General features: G+C 34.3%; 1 protein-coding gene across 1 annotated transcript in view; it reads right to left on the bottom strand.

Moving 5' to 3' along the window:
• LOC132205212 (homeotic protein proboscipedia) overlaps positions 1 to 23,110 on the bottom strand; it is a 41,641-nt gene extending 18,531 nt beyond the window's left edge. Inside the window, exons 1-2 of the mRNA XM_059634152.1 lie at positions 23,040 to 23,110; positions 14,768 to 15,276 (exon numbers count right to left, since the gene is read on the bottom strand). Of these exons, the coding sequence (XP_059490135.1) occupies positions 14,768 to 15,276; positions 23,040 to 23,110 (580 nt within the window). The remainder of the gene's footprint in view (positions 1 to 14,767; positions 15,277 to 23,039) is intronic.
• Positions 23,111 to 24,610: the final 1,500 nt, after the last annotated feature.

The raw sequence follows: 24,610 nt of genomic DNA, 5'->3' as shown, positions 1-24,610 counted from the left end.
TTTATAGTTTAACATTAATTTATATAAAAAAGTTATAAACTTAAAGCTCCTTGAATTATTTTTCTGAATTTAAACCGGTTATATAATTGATCTTTAATGCAGAGATTACAGCTTAAAATTTTATATTATATATATTTATTATTTTAGAAGCCACTACAAATTTCATGAAGTGCGCGAGTGAGTAATGTTGGTTGGCAGGGGTTATTCACTTATATAAAGTGGAACGCTTGCCCTCTTTGAAATAAATCGCCGGCGCAACAAAGTCCACGTGAAACGTGCCGAGTCAAAGGGTTGGGGGATGTCTGGCCATTTGACTGATGAGTTATAGCCCGACTGCGTGTATAAAGTAGGTGCCGAGGGGACAATTCTATCGCGGGCGCGAATCTAGATGTTTGCGCATCTCTTACCCAGCAGCACTAAGTCGGCTGCTCATCTCTCTCTCTGGAAAGCTCATTGCTCTCGCAGTTTGATACTCCTATTGATAAGCCACTGCGTACACCCGAGGAAAGGAAAATCGATCAGCGCAGAGAGAAGAGGGATTCAATTCACGTCAGGACGTGGCTTTCCAGCAGCGGCACTTAATGGCAGCTTCGGGTGCAAACAAAAGGTTCACCGCCGCAAAATCTTATTTACACAAAAAAGCTTAAAATTGTCCTTATATAAAAACGAATCGTTTCTTTCTAAGAATCTTATTGTTTTGAGAAATGATTTTTTTTAAACTTATTTTAGAGGGATGAGATGCAGTTTTTATATCTTCAAATAATTGAAAACTTATAAAAACACTAAATAAACTTCTCAAATTAAATCTAGCTTATTTATTTTACATGAACGAGCTACTTTTCAAGAAAAATTAAAATGTTGAAATGGACATTTGACAAACAAATTTTTTTTTTTAATTTTACACAAAAGCAATCTCTTTAAAAAAAAAAATACAAATTAAATCCATTTAAATATTCTATTGATTTGATGCAAATTTAAAAAAAAAATGTGATCTTGCTATTAAAATTATAAATATTATTTTATAAAAAACAGTAAAACTTACACAATTTTGATGGCCATAGCGATTTTACAAATAAATTTCATTTGATTATAGTCTCATCTCACAATTATAAAAAAACCTGCGAAAATAGTATATTCTGCGGAGTATTTGGTGGGTTTTGATTGAGTAGAGAATTGTGCACCCACCCATAAGCAAGAATTGGTGCTGGCGGCGCGGTAGGACACGCAGAATCGAAAAGGCGGCGAGAAACACCAAATTAAACGCACGCTCCACTGAGCTCACCGGGCAGGCAAAAAATGAAAGATAATTGAGAGAGTGAGTCGGCCATAATTTGGCCCAGATGGTCTGAATAATGACTGAATGACCACCCATTTTGTCCTGTCACGAAGCAAACATTTATTTAATTTTGAGCACCATACGTCGCCCAAGTTTACGCAGCCGCCATGAATTCAGTTCAGCTAGGAATTTCTTACTTTTGATGGAGAGGTTATAAAGCTTGCAAAAAAATTATTAGATATTATGCAAACTTAATAAAATGCGAGTAAAAAACTGGAAATTCTGTTTATAGGATAAAAATGTTTTATGCATTTTACAAAAATATTCAAATTTAGTCCTTCTGCAATTTATATTGTTGATCGGCAATTTATGTGCAGCTTTGAAATTTAAACAATCATTAAATGGCAGAAATATTATACAATACTTTTCAAAAGAAATATTAGCAAATAGCCATAAATAAATAAATATCAAATTATCTTACCTAAAAAAAATCTACCATACACAATTAATTTCCATTCTAAAATTTTTGGTTCCTTTTTCGTGATTTAAAAAAAAATCATAATGCTCATAAGATTCACTCATTATGTAAATTAAATATACATAAACATAAAAATTATACTTTCATAAATTTTATATTTACACAGTTTTTGCTTGAACACCAATCACTTAAAAATTCTGACCAAAGATATATTTATAAATCACACTTTGATTGTCATTTTTATGACCAAAATTTGTGAGCCTTTTATGACTTTGCCGTGCTTTATATAAGAAGAAAAATTGTTTCTTTATGGACGTGTTCTCTCTTTCTTATCTTGTCTCCGTGCAAAGAAATAATCTAGCTTGCCGCGTGTTCGCCCCAATGCGAAACATGTCCTGATAAAACTCGCCCCCAGCCGCTCTTCGGCAACCCCTGCCTGTGATCTGGTGGCCTCTCTGTGTATATATGCGTGGCTGGCGCGCGTGGCGAGTGATTTATGGTGCGGCCAGATGTGGTCCACTCATTTATAAACACACAAACCGCAAATCAACAGCCGCACCGCGCGCCCGATTATCAAAATACAACGCGCTGCCCGAATAAATGCATTTTCGATATTCCCTCCGAGCTGTGGCCACTTTTTTTATAAAAATATTCACAGAGACACGCGGAATACGACAGCACTTTTTTGTCCGGTCAACGTGCGTGGCAGCAGCAGGGTATTTTGATGAATTGGTGCAAATTAAAATACATATTATTATTATTTTATTTAAGCGAGACAAAAAAAGAGATAAAAACGTACCCATCATAATAACGAATGGTTAACAGCTGCATTATATTGCAAATTTTAATCAAATTTAATTTATTTTAATCAACGAAACATGTGTCCCTGTTGTAGAATGAGAGTGCACAAAATAATTAATATAAGGATTAAAACAGTAAATTTTAGAATTATAATAGTTTACGCTCAAAATATTTCACTGACAACACAAATTTTCAATATTATCCTAAGCGAAACATGATAAACATTTGTGTTTTAAAAAACAACACACAATTTGCAACTAAAAAAAATCAGAATATTTTGAATATATCAACAATTGGATTTGTCGAGCATTTTTGTCCTTGTACACAGTAAAAAAATAAAATGGAGGGCATCAAAGTAAATTAAAAATCGAAAAATCACATGGCAGTGTGAAAATCGCCAAAAAACAATAGATAGAAATTTTTATTCTTGCAGCTTAATTTTTGACATCTGTATGAAAAAAATGCAACGCTTTTGATGACAGATTCAAATTTCCACGTAGTCAGAAAACAAAATTTCTGGAAGGATTGAGCCAAATTATTAAGTTTTTTTTTAACCAAATGGAAATTTCAGGTATAGACCATCAATGATAAAAAAAAATTACTGATATATGTAATTGATATGATATAAATAAATAAAATAAATAAATAAATGTAATTGTTGGTCTAGAACAGTACAAATGCCTCTCTAATATCTTTATAGACTTGTTTGATTTTTATATAAAGATTCCCCTTAATTTTAATCTAATCTGCTATAATTTTTTTATAAACTACTTTAGGACCCTTAATTTATTAGGGCATGTTAATTATTGGCATCACCACAATTTTTCTACATAAAATAAATAAATGCATCTCTAATTAAAAATTCCTTAATTAAAATAAAGTAAATGACATGAACCAATTTCATGATTGCTTTTCAGAAAAAAAGCAGAATTATTAATTTGAAATTTACTTCTTATATTTTTTTTAGCTCGGCCGAGCAGTAAATTGTGAATTTTTGAACTTCCTCTGCAGTGCATAATCAGAGGCAGCACAGGTCGAGATCAATGTTATAAATTCAAAATTCGGCTGCATCCTTGCTCCCTATCGAGGGTGGTGCCAAGATGCGTTTTTGCCGCTTTCACCCATAGCTATATACATATAAGGGGGTGGAAAGGCCTTTCTCTTTGGCGGCGCGGGGGCGCAAAAATGCATCGGCAATAAAAATGCGCGTGTGTCTGCCGTGCTGCAGGAGACAGTTCATTTTTAATATAAACGAGCGCGTTTCCTTCGACAAGGGAGTGAAACAGAATATCAGTGTAGAAAAATCGTGCCACGCAAAAAGCTGCATAAAAGGGGGGTTGAATTTTCTTTTTTCCATTTTTTTTTCACGCACGCTTAATAGCCGGCGCGCCGAATGCACCGACAGAAGGGCCTGTCAAATCTCTGCAACTTCAGCAGCTATTTTTCAAGAATCCATATTTTTTCCAACCGCCCACTCGCGTGTTTTTTGCGTCGCTGCTGGCGAAATCGGCGACGAGCGAGAGAGCTGCAGAGCGAAATTCGCAGCCAAGTGGAATTAAGCTGATAACAAACCTCCGTGAGTAGTTTGTTCCTGCCTCTGCTTGGCACGCGCAAAAACCACCGTTCTGCACCCTTGAGGGGGTGGCTCGAAAAAGATGTCATCACACACATAGTTTTCTTACAATTATTTTAAACAGAATTGTTATTGCTTCAGGAGAAAAATTTAATTTAATAACAAGGTAAATATTTGTTTCCTTTTCATTTAATTGTCAAACGAACTTAATTAAAATATTATTAAATTATTTTATTTAATAAATATTAAGAATTTATTAATTTACTTTATTATATTAAAATACTCAAGAACTTATTTGAAAGCAATATTTCAAAAAAAAAAAAAAAATAAGTGTATGTCACCATCAGATGCAAAGGGTAATAGTGCGAGTATGAAACTACAATACTGTGATGGTGCAATGTGGCGGCATAAGCAATTTGTATTCTAATTGAACTTGATATGATAATAAATATAACTGATATAACAAAAAGTTTTACCCCATTCGGAATTCGGATTTAAGGTTGAGTTCTTAACGATCATCCTATTCTGGTGAAATTTAATTATCTTGTATATTCCTGCAGTTTCATTAATAAATTATATAAAACTGTTAAATAACTAAAAAGTTATTTTGTGTAATCTCACTTTCACAATGACATGACTGTATTATATGGATAACTTCATTTACAAATTCCAAACCGTTTTACCAAACTGAATAAAACAAAAGTATAGTTTTCGACCCCGTTAATTACACGCTTTTTGTCTTCCAGGACTAGTTTATTATCAATTTCGAACAGAAATCTGGATGCTATCTTTTATGCTTCAATAATATATATTTACTATAAATATTGTATACTGGATTCGAAAAATATTGTGCAACTTTTAGAATGATTACTATATTATAATAGAAAAAAAAATTATTCTCCTTTTACTGTGCACTTATTTCAATTATTTAAAATCAAATTAAAAACAAAAATCTCCCATTTTATAGCTTTAAGCGGTGGTTTAGAGAAAGGCAAAATATAATTTCCAAATCTCAACAACAAACGCGGCGCAAAAAGGGATCCGTTTACGCGTCGGAAAAGGGCGAGAGAAGGGCTACATGCGAGCTGTTTTCGGTGGCGAGGAATTAAATAACAGTTTTGGTGTGTCTCCATTTATTTCTCTGGCGCTCTCTGGGGCGGACTGTTTTTCTCGCCAAAAAGTTTGTTGTTTAGTTTAAGGGCTGGAAAATCAATGCCCTGCACAACCATGTATTTCCTACTGGTTTGAATAAAAAGACTTTGCGTAAAGCTGCGCGCCTATGTACAAAAGTAGAGAGAGAGAAGAAAAAGAGAGCCGCTTTTACTTTGGCTGCACACAAGCGAGTCGGTGTCTATGTATCTTTCGCTCCCCCTGCTCTCATGCATATTAAAATCGCACCACTAAGAGCTTGTGGTAATGAGGTATGAAAATAAGTGCAGATAAGTAAAAATCCGCCAACGCCGCCACACAGCTCTCGGCTTTTTAAATCTAAAAAAGCGCACAGTTCTTTTCTTCTTTCAAAAAGGGAAGAGGCGATTTCTTTTTGTCCCCTTTTTTGGCTTTTGTGCTTTAAAATAAGATAACTCTGGAGAGTGTTCAATAAACCAATATTATGGACAAAACAATATTAAAAAAGGTTTAAACTCGAGATTTTGTTGATCCACAAATCTGGTTAATTTAATATTCGCTGTAAATTGAATTAATTATTATAGTTGAATTTTTTAATTGTTTCAATTTAAATTAAAGGTAATCAAATATAGTTTCTGTAATAAAATCCAGTAAATTTGAGCAACTTATCCAAAAGGGAAAAACATTAATTTATATTATTATTAATTAAAAATTTAATTATAATTGTAAGTTATTTATTAACTTACACAGTTTCATTAGCCACATGCAGACAATAATTTATTTAAAAAAATTAAAGGCATTAATTTGGTGTATTTAATGAATGTAGTTTCAATAAATAAACTTTTTTACTATCATTGTTAAAATCTTTTTCGCTTTCATTTTCCATTGCAATATTAAAAAAAAATTGAAGGATGAAATATAATTCTCTTCAATTAGTCTCCGCACCACAAGAAATGAATTTGATTTGGTTCTTGGTGTGCACCATGGCGTGCAGAAAAATGGTGCTCTCGCCTCTGCTTTTAATGGAAGCAGAAAAGGTCCGGCGGTGTGTGCTGCTTTGGCGAGCGAATACCAGTCGGTGAGATCTCTGGCTGGACCACCTGTTTGCGCTCCAGCCAGCAGAATGCTCACCGAGAAATGGAAACACACACACTCGGCCCCGCGTCCGTGCACTGTAATTTAATAACCCGCCCCTGCCTGCCATTGGGTGGAAGGAGGGGCGACCAAGGGTGGGTGGTGCACACATGTCACGTACATGCTCATGTACCAGAACTCACCCTGCCGCCGGTGCTCTCTCTCTCGTGTTACATTATGTACACATTCGTGCTCTGTGTGCCCCGAGGGCTGGTCACGCACCCCCGAGTCTTGAAACCGAACACATGACGCAAAGTCGCACAGTGAACAAGAGGGAAAATTATTTTGGATCCACAAATTATTCAAAAATTTTAAATACGACGCTAATTGTAAGATGGATTTTTTAGTCTAATGGAAAGAAATTAATTGCATAGAGCAGCAACTCTTTTCCTGGAAAATTATAACCATCAAGATTATTTGAAAATTGAAGCTATTATAGTAAAAAAGGTAAAAAATTCAAAAGTATTGAACAAAAAAATTATTAGTGCATATTTTACGATGCAAAAACTGAAATTGATTTTAAAATTTGGAATAATTTGATTTGTTTTCTTTCTTGAATTTTGTCACCAATAATGAACTTGTGATTCAACCAATGTGACTTGGATTGTACATAAAATACAATAACAAACTGGCAAGGAACAAATTAAATGAAGTGATAACTAGAAAGATTTAAAATTGCATTAAGGGTTAAAAAAATTTATATATAAATAAATTTGTTTTATATATAGTTTCTAATAAAAAATTTATTCATATGTGTGTCAAATATTTTAAGTCTATATAAATGACATAAAATTCAAAAATTATCCAAAAAAATAAATATAAAATTATAAAATTAAATATAACAAATTAAAAAAATATATATTAAAATGTCTTAATAAAAATTAATTATATATCAATACTTATTAATATTTTGGTGCATCTAAATCTTAAAATTCATTTGGTACACAAATGCGTCACTCATGGTATTTTTCTTTCAAAACCAATGAATTGTACGATTAAAGATAAACCGCTTCAAAATAGCCACAAATTTTATTATATTCATATTTTATTGCTTGCTGTAATATTTGTATTCTTTTTTAAGAGCATTTTATGTAAAGAGCTCTAAAGGGATTGTTCAATTTATTTTCCGATTTAAACTTTACACAAAAATAATTATTTTTTTTTATTTCTGGCTATACGACGAAAATAAGTTAATTGTCATACTTTTGACGTATGGAAAATAATTCAAGTTATCAACACAACACGATCACATTCCACATCCCTTTTTTGTGGCAATTTATGTATATGTACTGCACATTTACGAAAAACTTTTATCGCCCTTTCATGTAAAAATATAACTCATGTTTCGGTGGCGCGGGGGTCGTTTTTAATCAGGCCTAAATAATCTCGCCGCGCGATAGAGAGTGCCGATTTGGATTTTTGTGCGTCATGCTGCTGCTGCTGTGTGTGTTTTAAAATGTGCTGAACAAAATAAATGTGTACACGAATATATATATATACAAATTTGGTGGTGCTGCCAGTGCAGAGCGGCGGCGGGTTGTTGGCTCGGCAAAAATGCGTGGTCATGGTGCATGGCAGGTATTGATTTGTTTCATCATCGATATGACTGACAGCGCGCGGCCGGGCATTTATCAACCGCCGATGCTGCCTGATAACCGCGGCTGATTTAATAAAATAGTACCCCCTGCAACACCCAACGCTTTCACCCTGAATATATATTTTATCCGCTGGTGCGGTATATTTTACGCAGGTTTTTAAATTTGTGTTGAGTGAAAGTGTCAACAAATTTCAACATAATGTAAATAATTATGCTAGTGACTTTTTGACAGTATAATTTTAATTTGACAAACGTTTTTCAGTGGAATGTAATTTTCAAAATAATTGTTATTGTTATCTTTTCTTCTCGAACTGAAATTAGTTTTCTTCAAAAATCAATGAAATATTTTGGAAAAGTGTTATAAATTCACAAGTCCATATTTCACTTGCTAACAATTTTTTTTTTTCATTTAACTTGTTTCCTTTCATGCTGCGAATATATACTTTAAGTTGCCAAAGCTTCAAGTTCTTTAGAAAAATTACTTCATGTCAAATGTCGGACAACAGAGAGTCTTTATAATCACTCTTTACTTGTGGACTTTTCAATCTTAAAATTTAAATTCCTTACAGCTTGCAGCACACTGAATTTTCCCTCTTTTTTTAAAAAAGAAAAGGAATTAACGTTACAAAAGTTTGTCATTTCTTGACACTTTTCAGACATAAAACTCATTTTGTTCAACTCTCCAGAGAGAAAAGCTTATTAATTTTGTTATGATGTCTTTTGTTTTTTCATATTAAAAATTGATCACACAATCATTTTTATTACCTGCGGCGGGAAACAATATAAGTCTTGAGAAACGGTTTCTCTTTTGATTATTATATGATTTTTTTTTAGATATTTCCACGAGGCGCATCAAGCCATTAATAATTTGAGAGCTCAAAATGTATATTTTTCAGCCGCTGCCTTCTCTGCGCGCGCGTATACAGACGTGTATATAATTTTTTCTATGTGGATGGATGGATATATATTTCCTTTCGTACATATAAAATATAATATTCCTTTTCGTGTGAGAGCGGTTTAATACCGTTGCATTTTTGTGAGCTAGCGGCGGAGCCCTCGCTCACATGTGCCTGAAAAATTAGCTGGTATCCGCCTCTGACAATTTTTCTCTGCCCCGCCAGCCAATATGTTTGCCGGCGTGCATGTACATCCACAACCAAAACTTGAGAACTCACTTCCTTTGTTTTTTAATTTAATTGCAGCCGTGTGTGTGTGTGTGTGTGTGTAAAACAACTAACAACAGCATGGGAGCCGCCAAGGAGGCTCCAAATGAAACTTTTTTATAACGTGCCGGTGCGCATTAACTTCAAATTCGATGAAAGATTTTTGATTCACATATTAATTGAAAAAAAAAACAACAATCTTGAGTTAAATCTGTTTCTGAATAAAATTGATATGCAAATTTTTAATAATGTCTATGCTCAATGCTTATGGTTTTGATTAATAAAATTTTGCTTTAGCTTTTGAGGAATAACCATATTTACTTACACAAACGTTCAGAAGTATTTAATTCAAAATTTTGTGACCAAACTGGTGAAAAAATTTACATACAATAGAATCGAAACAGATTTCATTAAAAGTGGGAAAAATTGATTAATATTTTGCATGAGTTTCTTCCATTGGGCAAAGTAACCCTGCAGAAAACTGAATGAAATTAATATTATAAAAATAATTGCTGCAGGTATTACATTTTTTTTTTTAAGTTTTAAGAGGAACTGGAATAATCAAACCAAAATGCACAGAGAAGATTAAAAACACCTGTTTTTGGATTTTTTAAATTTGTAAATTAAAATTGTCTGTCAAGGTATTTCATTAAATTAAATTTCAAACAATTAAAAGTTTTTTTCCGGTGAGGTTATTTTTCCCTCTTAAATTCTTACTAATTAAATACGACACATCTTCTTTTTACGAGAAAACAAACATGCTATTCTTTTTTATTTATCTCAAACAATTTCAACAACACAATTAACAATTTGTGTCACTCTTTTTTTTTGACTAATTGAATCAATCCAAATTTGTCAGAGTCAGGATTCGGAGGGGCGACGTGTGTCTCATCAAATTTTTCCGAGGGAGAGCTAATTATAAATCGCCTCTCGTCTTCTCTTGCCAGGTGATCAAAGCCAAGAAATGTAAAAATGTATGCAGCGCGACGAGAGTGACAGAAAGCAGGAGCCTAGACTCTCGGAAAGATCCAATCCATCGACACGTTCGCCGCCTTTATTACTAGAATAAATATCTCAGCTTGTCAAGCCGCTTGTAACAAGGTATTAAAATAAACACCGCCAACATTCTCTTTTTAAAACTGCGGCAGAGAAAGAGAAGCAGCGCCAGTCAAAACACAACACAATAATAATTCGTCTCTTTTTGTGTTTTCTTTTTAAGACAAGCTGAGAGAGGTTTTTTTGGATAATTAATCTCAATATATTAAAAATTGGTAAACATTTTACCATCAAATCCGAGACTATGGAGGAATATCTATAACTGTAAAGGAATATACTGAAATGCGATTTTGAATATTTATCAGAAAGAATTTTAGGACGGTATTTTGGTCTGCCACAAAATGGCTTTTTGAGCGAATGAAAAAATAATCAGTGCCGCGACAGCCAGACAAAGAGAGGGATTGCACTAATTGATGGCCAATTGATTGCACTCGCATTTGGCACGTTTTATTTACACTAATGGCGGTTTCATTGGCTGCATGTGTCAACACATTCGGAGCGTCACAGATGCTTTTTGCATAGCACCTTTTCAACTCTTTTGCTGCGCTCCAATCTACGAAATTACCGTTTCGTTAAAATAAAACAGTGTGATAATCTATACGTAAATGTTACATGAAATATTCAAACGCTTTTCTTCAAACAAATATTTCAAATTGATATTGCTTCAATATTTATAAATTGAAAGGAATTCTCCTCAAGGAAATATGTTTAAGTAATTATGTCGGAAATTTAAATTAAAAAGAGTATGAAAAATTCTAAAAAATAAATAATTTTGAAAAATCACTACATACTCCAAAATAAGCTGAAACTCAAGATTTTTCCTCAAAAAGTCTTAAAAATTTGTTTCCAGTGTGGCATATTTTAAATAAGAAAAACAAAAATTGAAAGCAGAGAGAAATGAAAAATTCCTTTGATTAGTATAAAAGATAAAACATTTCTTAAAAATTTCAACATTTTTTATTATTTTATTTTTTAGGACTTGATGACGTGATTATATCAAGCACGCATAGGTATAGCAAGAGAGGACAGACAATTAGCACAGCTCCTTGACTGCAGCTTGACAAAGGATTAGATTAATTGACCTATCGTTAACCACCCCCTGCGGTGAGCGAGAGGCACCCTGCCGTTCTCGGGGTGTAACCAGACACCTAATTCCATCTCATAACACACACGTACAGTGTATATGGTAGCGGCACACCTAACACGTGTAACCCTACCCTGAATGGGAAGAGTAGAATCGCCGGCTTTAATGCTCGCACCTCTCTCTCAGCGCAACGAACAATGAACGCACCCCCTTGCCGCGTATATGCAACCTGTTCGGCGCGAAATCCGAGAGCGGCGGATTATTGCAGGCTAATTAAATTTGGCTCCAGAGAGACACGAGCAGGGATGTGTTGCTGAGCCACAGAGATTAAATTGAATTGGGCCATTCTGACAGAGATTGAAATAATTTATAATATCACTTTCAATCCCCTTATGCGGAGATTGTTTTACAGATATTAAAAAAAAAATCCTTTCTATTAACTGAAATGATATAAAAGAGTTCAGAATTTTTTTCTGAGAGTCTTTCACTATTCAGCTAACTAAATATGCATATTGAAATGCAATTGCCAATTATCTTAAAATATTGTGAATTAATTTTTTTATCAGTAACGAATATTTTGTTTTTGGTAATTTTTAAAAACTGAAAAAACCAGGAAAAACGGTTTTATTAAAAAAAAAAAAATGCTTTATACAAAAATTATTTACGGCAACTACATTAAAAATAGGGTTACAATAAAATAAAAACTTTACCAAAGTCAGTTCAAATGGGATTTTTTTTATAAATAAAATATGAATTGTTTGCTACAGAAATAATAAAAAAATTATATTATAATTTTGATAATGAACGGAGCAAACTTTTATAAAGTTGTAACAAAGCTTGAGTAATGTCTGCGCTCAATATTTGTCTTATTCATCCCCTTTATGATGAATGATTTCATTACTATTTATTAAATATTAGTATTTAATTACAATAAAACCAATGCAACTAAGAGTTAATCCTAGGAAAGTGTAAAATTTTACAATTAATAACTATTCATGTATTGCCCTCCTGAAATAAATATTATAAAAAAAAATATTTAATATAAAAGTAGGGTTAAAAAAATAACACGATCAATTTTGCTAATGTTGCATGTGGATGGCATATTAAAAAAAATAAATTAAAATTTAATAATTATTTTTATTTGCAAATAATATCATATTGATTTAAGTTTATAAAATAAAATATACCAAAATAAATTGTATATTATTTTATGTTAAATTTCTTTGCATCGAAAAGACTATTTGAGGCCGCAGCGGCCACCGAAGCCTCTCCCTCGGCAACAAATTCTCTCTCGCGTCTCGCACATTTTCTGATTCTCTCACTGCTGATCATTCTTATTTTATTTGCAGTCTCGCGAGGGTGAAGTCAAAAGCCACCCCTGCTCAGCGACGACAATTTGTTTCCCAGCGGCCCCCAGAGAGTCACAATTTTGGATTTTAATAGAGCGCGAATCTCGGCTTGATTATATCTTTCGCGCTGACCCTTTCATGCAGTAAAACGCGCCGGGGAGCAAAAAGTGTTGTAAGCGTTTCTCTTTGCGAGCCAAGAAATGTTATATAAATTCAATTGCGTTAAATGCAGCAGAGTATAAGTGCCGGGGAGTGCGGCGCGCGGCGCAAGGTGCAAATTGTAGCGGTTTGGTTTAGTGAGGGGACCATTTACTAATCATCCCTGCGTGAAACAAAAGAGGAAAAGCATAAATTGCTCCGCAATGACGTGGAACAAATTGGCACGAGACTTACAATTAAAAGGCAGTGCAGCTGATGCCTTTAATCTATTATACTTTGTAACCCACAAAGAGAAACTAGTTTTATAAATTCTAAATTTTTGAGCCAAAAAATTAAGACGAAAAAAATTGCAAAAGAAAAAAAACTTGTTTTCAAAAATAAAAAAATTGAAATTTAATAAATAAAAATATAAATAAGTCAACTGATGTTTGCAGATGGAAGAATTTGACTTGAATTCTTCCGGGGAGAACTATTATTAAAAGGAAAACATGCCAGAAATATTAAAAATTAACATTCTTATGAAATCTATAGATTAATTTTTTTATTTTTAAAATCAACTTTTTCCAGTTATAAGATTATAATAAAGGTTTGTATAAATTTTTAAGTTATCTTGTATTTTGTTTCTCCTCTGTGCTTTTCATCCCAATATAAGTTTCAAATCCGTCAAAACCCATAATTTTTAATAAAAAAAATTGCCTTTTTTTAACCTTGACGAGAGATAAATGGTATAATTTTACGATTTTGGAAATTTAGTGAGTGAAAAGTGTCTTGTATAACCAGTGCAATATCACACTGGCTGAACAATTCGCGCATAAATGTTTATGATACATTCGACTGCACCCTCTGCCCTCTGCTGCAGTACAAATTCGGGCGCTGCACAGATAGAAAGATCCCCCAGGGCCATAAAAGTGCACTCTGCTCTCAGCGAGTGTATATTTCATCACATTGCGGGGTATTACATAAATAAAAAAATATATATCCTGTCGCGGCGGAGGCAACACGGCCATTTCGCGCTTGTTATTTCACAAAATTACATATCCTTCAAATTTAAGCATGAGCGACGGAGCCGCGGTGAGAGAGAGAAAAAGATGTTGCCATGGTGCATGCATGTGTGAATCTGAAATATAACAACGCGTGCAAGTCTTGTATGTGATTTTGTCAGCATTGCGAGTTTCGCTCCGGATTTTCCCATGCCATCCTTTCAGAGCCTCATCATCTGTTGACCTGCGTGAGAAACGCCGATTTCTTCTCAAAATTGAATTTCTCATAAATTCAAAAAAGCTAGGGTTGCGGATTCAGAATTTCTAAATTGCAAAGGAAGTCGGAACAAAAAATAATTTTTTCGTTCTCATTTTGCTTGGCGCATGTTAAATCTTGACAATTTGCATATGGATTATTTTCCAAAAATGCCTAAAAACTCAAAATTTAAGATCTATGGGAATGATTTTAATTCATATTAAAGGTTCCTTTATGCATTGTACATTTTTATAGCCAATGCTTAAAAAAAATTGTAAATTCGTAATCTGGGCCCACACATTATATCTTTTCATCTTGTCCTTAAGTGCAAAAGTGTGGAAAAAATTATACGGCGCGCACATTACTCTCTCATTAACACGGTTTTTGTAATTAACATATGATGGTCCTCAAGATTTGAAGCAGCGGGTGTCCTATTAACTATTATCCTAGCGTCATTGTCTTAAGAGTCGCATAATGAAAAAGGTCTCCTCAATTAATTACACATTTAGTGCCATTCTCATTGATGAAATCAAAAAGTTCGTGGGTACGAGACACTTTTTTTATACATTTATAGACTTAATTAAACGGTATAATGGCATGTATTAAATTTAAGCCTTCATTTACAAACTTTTAGTCCTAAACTGCCTCAAATTTTACATTTATATAAAGCGCTCAAATTTCCGAATTCCGAATTTATAGATTTTAAAGAAATTAAGATTTCGTCGGAACTCACCTTGGGCGCTGCTTTTCCTCGTGGTTTTCTTTTCCTTCATCCACGGGTACTCGGGCACGGCGGCCGCCGGCTGCATGAGGCCGCGGCCGTCGGCCTGCGCGGCGGCAACATCGAGGAAGGGCGGCGTGTCCGGTCGGTCGGCGAGGTGCGTCATGAACTCGGCCATCGACGGCTGGCTGTTGATGAAGCCGGTCTCGTTGCAGTGGTCCATGGCCGCCCCCAGCGGCCCCCAGCAGTTGTCGACGGCGGCCGCCACGGCTTGCAGGTAATCCTCGCGAGGAGGTGCACGCTCATTCAACTTCCCCGGCACTTTGACGCGCGGCGCCCCGCACGCCGCCAACGCCGCCGGCCCAGGCACCACGTGACCCCGGCCTCCAATGGCAGCGGGGGGAAGGGCCTCACCGGAGGCGGGACTAGCGCACCACGTGGTGCTCACTCGCGACACACAGACACGCACCACCAACTTTTTGCTGCCCCGACTCGGATTCTTGCTTGGGCTCGCCTGCGATCTGCAGTGTTAAGGGTTCTTTACTCCGACGCTGGGGTTGCTGGGAGGTTTACACGTTGCATTAAAAAACCACACTAAACTTTAAATTTGCTATTATTAGAGAAGTTGCAATCGTGTTGATGTTGTTTTTAAATAACACAAACATTAAAAAAAAAAAAAAAAAATGAGGCGAAAAACTGAATTATCCTTCATAGATTCAAATATATTAAAACATTAACTCTGAATATTTATATATATTATATTTATTATTTAAATTGGTTTTTAATAATATTTTATTAATAGTCATGGTTTTTAAAATTTACTAATTTAGTTGTGAAAAGAAAAGAATGAAAAGACTAAAACAAAGTTAAACCAGGCTCACTGATTGTGAGAGGCGGATTGGGACTTTTAGATCTCGGAAGTTTTAAAATCATTTGATAAGGCATATTATGGTGCTTCTTTGTCGAGAAATTCAATGTTCGTTGCCTCGCTTATTTTAGTATAGATAATTGAGTATGTGTCGTGTTTGCGTTGAATACACGTTTTATTATTCTTCTGGAAAATTTTTGTTTATTATCCAGCTCCCAAAACAATTGTACACTATTTCTCTCAATGTAAAATTCGCGCGTAACATCTTAGGATGAAAGAAACAGCAATAATAATTTTTGGGTCTATAGCTTTTTCATGTTTGATTATATATAATAGGGTCGCAGACTTTGATTGGAATTGGTAAAACGAGCAGACATGGAATGCTTTTTTAATGAAAACGAGAGGATAAGTTGGTCCGGTTTGAAGTGCTTTCTTTTCTCAATATGTTAAATGATAAAAATCAATCCCGGCCTCACTTGAAAATAACCACCAGAACAGCCTGTAATAGTTTCCTCTCAATTTATCAAATTTGATTTCTTTTTTAATATTTCATTTTATAAATGTCATCAATGGTAATACGCTGCATAACTGCAGATCCTCTGAGAAAAAGCTTATTATCTTTTCAGACATGTGTAACCCAAAAAATCAATAATTAAATTGCTCAATCAAGTAAATAAAATAATCATTAAAAATAAAGACCATATATTAAATATTAATCATGTAATCAAACAATAATCAAATATTAAACAGTCAATTAAATATTATCAAAATTAATATTGTAACTTAGACTTGAATCAGAGATGTATTATTTGATGAATGCCACAAATAAACCGACGGCAACTCGCTATCTAGTTCCACGAGCAATTCAAGTTGTTTCACTTTGTGTTTCCCTTGAAAGGCAAGGCGCGCTTATAAGCCTGTACGAGGCACATAAGCCGCCGGCCCGCTCTGAAGCATACAGCCGCACTAGCCCGGCTGCTTCACCCACCTTTCGTGTTTTATATTTCAGAAAGCCCGAATCAGACGACTGCACCCGCAGTCGCCGTCGAGTAATTCACCAACGAGTTATTAATTAATTGGGAATAAAAGTTCATCTCTTTCGGCCAACCCAAAAACCCTAGACACACCCGAGAACTCCCGTTTCACATGTAGCTTAATTTTCTGGCATAAACTACAATTTAAATAGTATTTGATATTTTACAAATTTTATTATGCTAAAAATATTTTCATTTACTTTTGAAAAACTCTTAAAACATAAAAAAATATGAAATTAAAATAAATAATAAGAAATAACTTTCAATAAATGAAAGATTACTTAATAAAATATAAATTAGTGCAATAAGATTAATAACATATATACTAATAAAATGTTTATAAAAGTTACAATTATGTATAGTATTACACTGGTATATTACACATCAATTTTATGGTTGCAGCCAGAAACCAAAATATGAATTTTAGTTGATATTGGGAGGGGGATTAAAAAAAAAACTCAGAAAAAATGTTTCACAAAAGACCCGCCATTGAAAGTTTATATGGTGGATTAATTTGAACCATATAGTCTTAACCAAGTTAAGGTAAGTTAAATTAGCCCCCAATGTGATTATATTTCTCCAGGGGGAAAAATATACATCTTATAACCACAATTTTCATTTTGACCCATATCAATTTATAAAAAAAATAAGACATGTCATCTCCTTTCAAATTTGCATAATTTTATTTAAAGTTAAGTGCTGCTTATTTGCGTTCTTAAACTCCGCACCTTAGCCGTAATAAACCCAGGGTGGCGGCAAAGCCTTTTATGCCAGGAAGAGCAGCAGTTATTTAAGTTTGAAAAGAGGAGCGCATCTGTTGTTGAAATTAATTAATGCGCTGGACGCCGTAAATTCGTTCGGCGACCGCAAGCTCTCAGCAAAGGTGACGATATTGCTCTTATAAATTTGCCTGCTGTCTTGAGGGTAGGCAACCCCTTGAGCACCGGCCGGCCAATATTAATGTGCCTTGACCGCAAGTGGTCAGCCAACCACGTGCACCCATTTTTCTTAGCTGAAGTATGGGTTTCCCTCCGCAGGGGTCACTTTACATGTGCCCAGGATAGCACAGCACACACGCTTTTGTATAATATCACCCCTTAATAGGGGTGATATATACTCTTGACCACCCTAATGCCCTTGCCGCCGCCGCCACTGCTGCTGGCCGGAGAGCGAAAAGCAAAAAGATTTTGTGCTCCCTAAACAAATTTTAGAAGTAATAGTGGAGCGATGAAAGCAGCTTAAGGGGACACGCATTGTGCGTTTTACAATTTGCTCCGATTTATTGTTCAATTAATAAAATTAGGGTCGACACAATAACGAGTGTTCTATGCTAATTATAGAATAAATGCTTCAGATGGACTCAATTTTAATAGTGTTAGTGTATCTTTTGTTGTTGTCTGATTTGGAGAGGAACGAAACGAACCAAAGTTTGATCAAAATGACTTTTGAGATTAGAATCACATACCTCAATACTTTGAATATATATCAATAATATTTTTAGGATATAAGACCTTATTGTTACCAAAATTATAATAATAATTAATTAATATAACATAATGATACAATATTATTATAATAATAATATATTATAAATAAATAATCAATTATTACAATTAAAATTAAAAAGTTTATAAATTTTAAATTTCTTGAATCTAAAATTTTAATAATTAAGGTGGCTTATTTTTTATTAAATTATCAATCTGAACTATGCACACCCAAAGCTTTTATATATTGTGTACAATAACCTGCAAACTTTGTACATATCAACCCCCATAGAGATAAACATCAACTTGTTTATCTTTTGCCAGCTCATGCACTCTCTCTATCTCAAGTTTATCTTTTCCCTGGGCGCCCTTTGTGCTCTCTCAGCTCGTTTTCTCAATTTTTTCCTTCAATTTTCGCCACACAATGTGCGTGTTTATTATTTTCTGCGGAGAGCACGATCTCGTCGTTGAGCGTTGGTTCTCTCTCTTCTCTTGCGGAGGCCCAAGTGAATGCCGAGAGAGAGCATCGTGTGTTCTCTTTCTCTCTTGCGGGTGGTACAAACGATGGGAAGAGAGTGCGCCGCGCGTGTTTATTTATAAATATATCGCAGCTATATAGACGGCTATCCATCATTCCATCAAGTGCACGGGGTAAATACCCATGCTCCAAATATGCATAAAATGTATTATGCGCGCGGTGCCAAGCTTAAATATAAAACTCGCGGCGTGGAGCGGCGCATTGTGTGTGTTCCTCGCCGCCGCTGCATCATCTGTGATGCTCAGCAGCCGCGCGCGGTAGCTTTTATTGATTCCTGAAAAACCGAATTCTTTTTGCTCATTATAGGTCAAGTGAGACACCCACTCTGAAACAGTTCTCAAAAACGCTTGATATAAGTAGATATATGAAATTAAATATAAATACACTTAAAAAAAAAAAAAAAAAAAAAAAAAAAAAAAAAAAAAAGGTGCCGATAGAAACATTTTAGTTTGAATTCATTTTTTTATGCAGTTAATTTACAAATTGCCTCGTTATTGTTTTCAAAATTTAAAATGAAAGAAATTCTCAAAATCAATGAGTGTACAAGTTAATTTCCCCAAATATTAATTGAGCTTCTTGTTCACACAGCAATGACCATTTGTAAATGAAAATTAGCTTTTAGCTTTCTTTACGTTTAAAAATCAAGTAGGGATCCTTTATTTTACATTTTATTTACCAATTCTGCATTATAGAATTTAGTTTTGTTCAGTTTTCAATTTGTAAAAAATGACTGATTATCAAGTGATGAAAGAAGAAAATTAAATAATAATAATTTAATTTAAAAAAAAAACACTTAATTTGGATTATATGATGTTGAAAACTGTTAAAATGGTTAAAATATAAAAATAATTAGTAATTTATTTTTAATTTTAAAAACATCTCCAAACAAATTATTTAATTTATGTCAAGAATCAAGAATCGATCAAAAATTTGGATTGTGCAAGGCTTGGATTGCTGTGAAATTTTTTCTCAAAATATTCACAGGATTTCTAATTGATGAATGAGAATGCATAAGAGTTTTTCAGTAGATATAGCAATAAATTTCCACAAAAACTTGTCGCACCTGTGTTGGAATAATTTCTAAACATTTTAAAAAAAAAAATCATAATTTTTATTCAAATTCCACTAATATATTGTAAGCGTTATAGAAATATTTTGTCATTTCATGTTTTATTTATTCTTTTCCGTGTTTTTCTTTCGTATAAATTGTGTTCTAGGAAGCAGATTGTCAAAGTAGGCAAAACACGGAATAATATGCTGCTTTTATCGGTATATGGGTGCCGATAATGAGGGGACGATAATGAAATACAACGAGCTCTATATGTTTCGGCTCCAACTTTATATTAAAAGAAACACGCGGCGGCTCCGGCCTCTGAGAGAGAGAGACGTGTGGTGGTGTAATGGTTGTATCAACATTGTTTTCAGCTCGCATGTCTGCGCGCATTAGTTGGCAAATGCTGCTAGTTGGGTGTGTAATATTAATAAACACACACACATCCATAGAGAAAATATGGTCGGTGGGCGCTGCAGAGAGGGAAAATTATATTACATGCGGCTACGGGTCCCAATTATTTGGCCTGCTGCCTTTTTTGTGCAGCAACACGGAATTAACAGCAAACTGATAATAGTCTTATGCTGGTGCAGCACAATGTCGTGTCAAATAAATGGCCCCGGTCACGAACCAGCCGCACCACACAATGCTACGCCGGAGCCCAAACTTTGCTGAAGTTTGTTATTATATAGGCGTGGTGTAATTCTCGATATCAAACCTATCATTATTCCCTCTCCACTCGGCACACAAAAAAACTCGCCTCGCTCGCAGCTCTTTCGAAACATCATGGACGCGCGCGCTCTTTTCTGATCAACTCGGCCGAGGATACGAATTAACTCGCTGCTCAAAGTGCCTTTGATGAGGTCCAATGTCGGGGAGTTTAAAGTGTGCAATTATTTTCGAATTTCTGGAGCGATAAAATGCCTTCAAAGCGGCTTGCTTACCTTGAGCATCTCAAATTGCCTTTAATGCTTTGTTGTGTGCAGTTGAAAATCCAAAAAGATGGGTTGTATAAAAAGTGAATGGACAAAAAAAACGTAAAGAGCAATGGGGGTGATTTTGATTTTTAGACTGGAGGAATGATGAAAGTATGCAGCCTGCGTAACATCCAAGTTGCAATGGTTGCATTTATGTAATATTTAAAGAAATTATATTTTTGTAAATTTTGTTGCTGTTGCCCTATCATAAAAAAACCAAGCCAAAAAGACATAGTCGGGTTTTATTGTAGTAATTTTTCTCCAAACACATTAAAAATTAGTAATTATTAATTAAATATAGATAAATTAAATTTAATGTTTTTACTGAATGAAGAATATTTAATTTTCCTTCGGATAGTTCATGTATGTTAGAGTTAGAAAATTTCATTTTTGAATTAAAATTGTTGAATCCTTGTTCTGAATTTTTGTCTCTTTTTTGTATAGTTACATGTACTTGTATAATATTTAAAAAAATCGGATTTCTTGTTTTGATATCGGAATATGCACTCGCTGTTTGTAGGGAGTTTTTTTTTCATCTGAGAGCACATCATGTGTGTCATTGCCGCTCAAATCAGGGGGCCAGAACATGCACAATTGCGAGGCTCTGACAGGCCATGATGCATCACCTAACGGCCGACGAGAAATTGAGACAACTTATTTTTGTGAATGAAAAGAACTCGCAGGACACACAATGACGTCTCTGTTCAGACAACTAAATATGCACACGCAGGATTTGATCCAGTAAAAAAATCTAAACTATTAGAGTAACAGGGCCTAAGAGGAGGTACGAAAAAATTGTTACAAGCCTTAAAAAAATAATCTGAGTGGATAGAAAATGAGCCATAAATGTAAATGGAAACTTTCTATTTTAGCGAATTACTCTCCTGGTTCAGATCTGGTTCATAACGGGTGCAGATCTGATGTAGAACTGATGCAGAACAGTTCTGCACCAGTTCTGTACCATTATTGAACCAGGTCTGCAATAAATTCTAAATTTGAAAAATTATAATGTCCAATTCTTTCTGTTCTCACATACCCCGCCCCAAGTTGAAGATATCAATATGAGATTTACACCACTTGATCATCTTAGTTCCAAGGCAAGTTTCCTAAATTTTTATCAAAAAATTTTCAAAATTGCGGGTTTTATGGGACATTTTGAAAAAATCAAAAAACGCAATTATCTCGGCTTCTAGTGGTTGTAGAACAATTTTCCGGGTATGGTTGAGCTCGTCTCAGCAAGTTCTACAACTATTCTATTAAAAGCAAAATTGTAGGTCAAAGGTCAAGGTCAATTTTTGTGAACGTAAATTTTCAAACTCAAAATTGAAAACCAGCCGACCATTTTAAATTAATTTTGAGATAGCCAAACGATTCCTCGTAAAATTTTACGTAATATATGTCAAAACTGCGTTGAGGTTATTTTTTGTTAAATTTAAAAATAAATAAGAATATTAAAAAACATGGTTTTTTGCAACTCCGAAGACAGGGTCAACATTATAATCGCATTTAACTTCGTCCCTGATGATTTTAGGTAAGAATTGATAATGACCAAAGTTGATCCCCACGTCAAGACCAATCGAATGATATATAGGTCAATGACCTTTGGTGACCTTCAAATTTTAAAACTCAAATTTGAAAACCAGCCGACCATTTTAAATTAATTTTGAGATAGCCAAACGATTCCTCGTGAAATTTTACGTAATATATGTCAAAACTGCGATGAGGTTATTTTTTGTTAAATTTAAAAATAAATAAGAATATTAAAAAACATGGTTTTTTGCAACTCCGAAGGCAGGGTCAACATTATAATCGCATTTAACTTCATCCCTGATGATTTTAGGTAAAAATTGATATTGACCAAAGTTGATCCCTACGTCAAGACCAATCGAATGATGTATAGGTCAATGACCTTTGGTGACCTTCGGGTCAAAGGTTACCCAGGTCGGCGACCTGAGGTCACCTGACCTAGATGTATGATATGTTTTTGAAAAGGTCTTGTTGAGAAGATAATTTTAGTCACCAATTTTTGGTCTGTTCATCAACTACAAGCCGAATAATTGTACTTTTCAAATTCACTTCTCATAAAATTGTGCATTTAAAAAAACAAAAGTACAATCATTTGGTTTGTAGTCGAGGTACAGACCAAAACATGGTAACCAAAATTATCTTCTTAACAAGACCTTTTCAAAAACATATCATACATCTAGGTCAGGTGACCTCAGGTCACCGACCTGGGTGACCTTTTGCCTGAAGGTCACCAAAGGTCATTGACCTATATATCATTCGATTGGTCTTGACGTGGGGATCAACTTTGGTCATTATCAATTCTTACCTAAAATCATCAGGGACGAAGTTAAATGCGATTATAATGTTGACCCTGTCTTCAGAGTTGCAAAAAACCATGTTTTTTAATATTCTTATTTATTTTTAAATTTAACAAAAAATAACCTCATCGCAGTTTTGACATATATTACGTAAATTTTTACGAGGAATCGTTTGGCTATCTCAAAATTAATTTAAAATGGTCGGCTGGTTTTCAATTTTGAGTTTGAAAATTTACGTTCACAAAAATTGACCTTGACCTTTGACCTAAAATTTTGCTTTTAATAGAATAGTTGTAGAACTTGCTGAGATGAGCTCAACCATACCCGGAAAATTGTTCTACAACCACTAGAAGCCGAGATAATTGCGTTTTTTGATTTTTTCAAAATGTCCCATAAAACCCGCAATTTTGAAAATTTTTTGATAAAAATTTAGGAAACTTGCCTTGGAACTAAGATGATCAAGTGGTGTAAATCTCATATTGATATCTTCAACTTGGGGCGGGGTATGTGAGAACAGAAAGAATTGGACTAATGTGAAAAAAGTATATAAGCCCGCAAAAAATAATAAAAACACATGGAAAATAAACTATAAAAATGGAATTGGCACCATTCTATCATATCGAATTATACCCCTGGTTCAGATCTGGCTCAGAATGGGTGCAGAACTGGTGTAGAACAGCTGAAACGGTTTTGCACCAGCTTTGAATAATTTTTAAACCACATCTGCACTAATTTCTAATTTGAAAAAATTTTGATACAAAAAAATTTGTACAAGCCTAAAAAAAATAATGTGTGCATGGAAATTGATCGATATAAATGGAAATGGAAACATTCTATCTTAGCGAATTACAGCCCCGGTTCAGATCGGGTTCAGAACTGCTGCAAATCTAGTGTAGAACTGATGCAGAACAGCTAAACCGGTTCTGCACCAGTTCTGTACTATTATTTAACCAGGTCTGCACTAAATTCTAAATTTGAAAAATTACAATATGAAAAAAATTATACAAGCCCGCAAAAATAATATGAACGCATTGAAAATGAACTATAAAAATGGTAATGGAACATTCTATCTTATCAAATTATATCCTCCCTCTGCATGGAGTATTTATTACGGGAATTTAAATTGTTTGTGATTTGTGATATATCGTTCTTATTTTTTGATAGTATGGGTTTATCGGCCGATTCTCTTTTTTTGTAAGTTGAACGTTGCAACGTTGTAAACCCTTTCTTCTCTTTTTTCCAATCTAAAATTTGTGCGCAGTGTCCTAGAAGAATTTAAATAATTTTAAATATAAATAAAATAATAATAACTTATTTTTAAATGTGGCATTTCTATTTGAATCTCATATAGGTTAACACTTTAGGAAAGTTTCAGTAATCAATTATAAAAACCTCTTTAAAAAAACTAGATTGTTGCATATTTTAACATAACACGAATATTTCTATATAATTCAGAGCAGGGCAACGAGTGATATATAAAATTTGTCCCAGATGCTGATTACGACCTGGGGGCGCTGCCCCTAAAAGTGTCACCGAGAGGCCGATTGCCCCTGTGTGCAGAGGCACACGGGTGGCAACT

Source organism: Neocloeon triangulifer, unplaced genomic scaffold, assembly GCF_031216515.1.
Source record: "Neocloeon triangulifer isolate White Clay Creek 2 clone unplaced genomic scaffold, ASM3121651v1 ptg000002l, whole genome shotgun sequence".
NCBI lineage: Eukaryota > Metazoa > Arthropoda > Insecta > Ephemeroptera > Baetidae > Neocloeon > Neocloeon triangulifer.
This window is presented reverse-complemented; position numbering and strand designations above follow the sequence as displayed.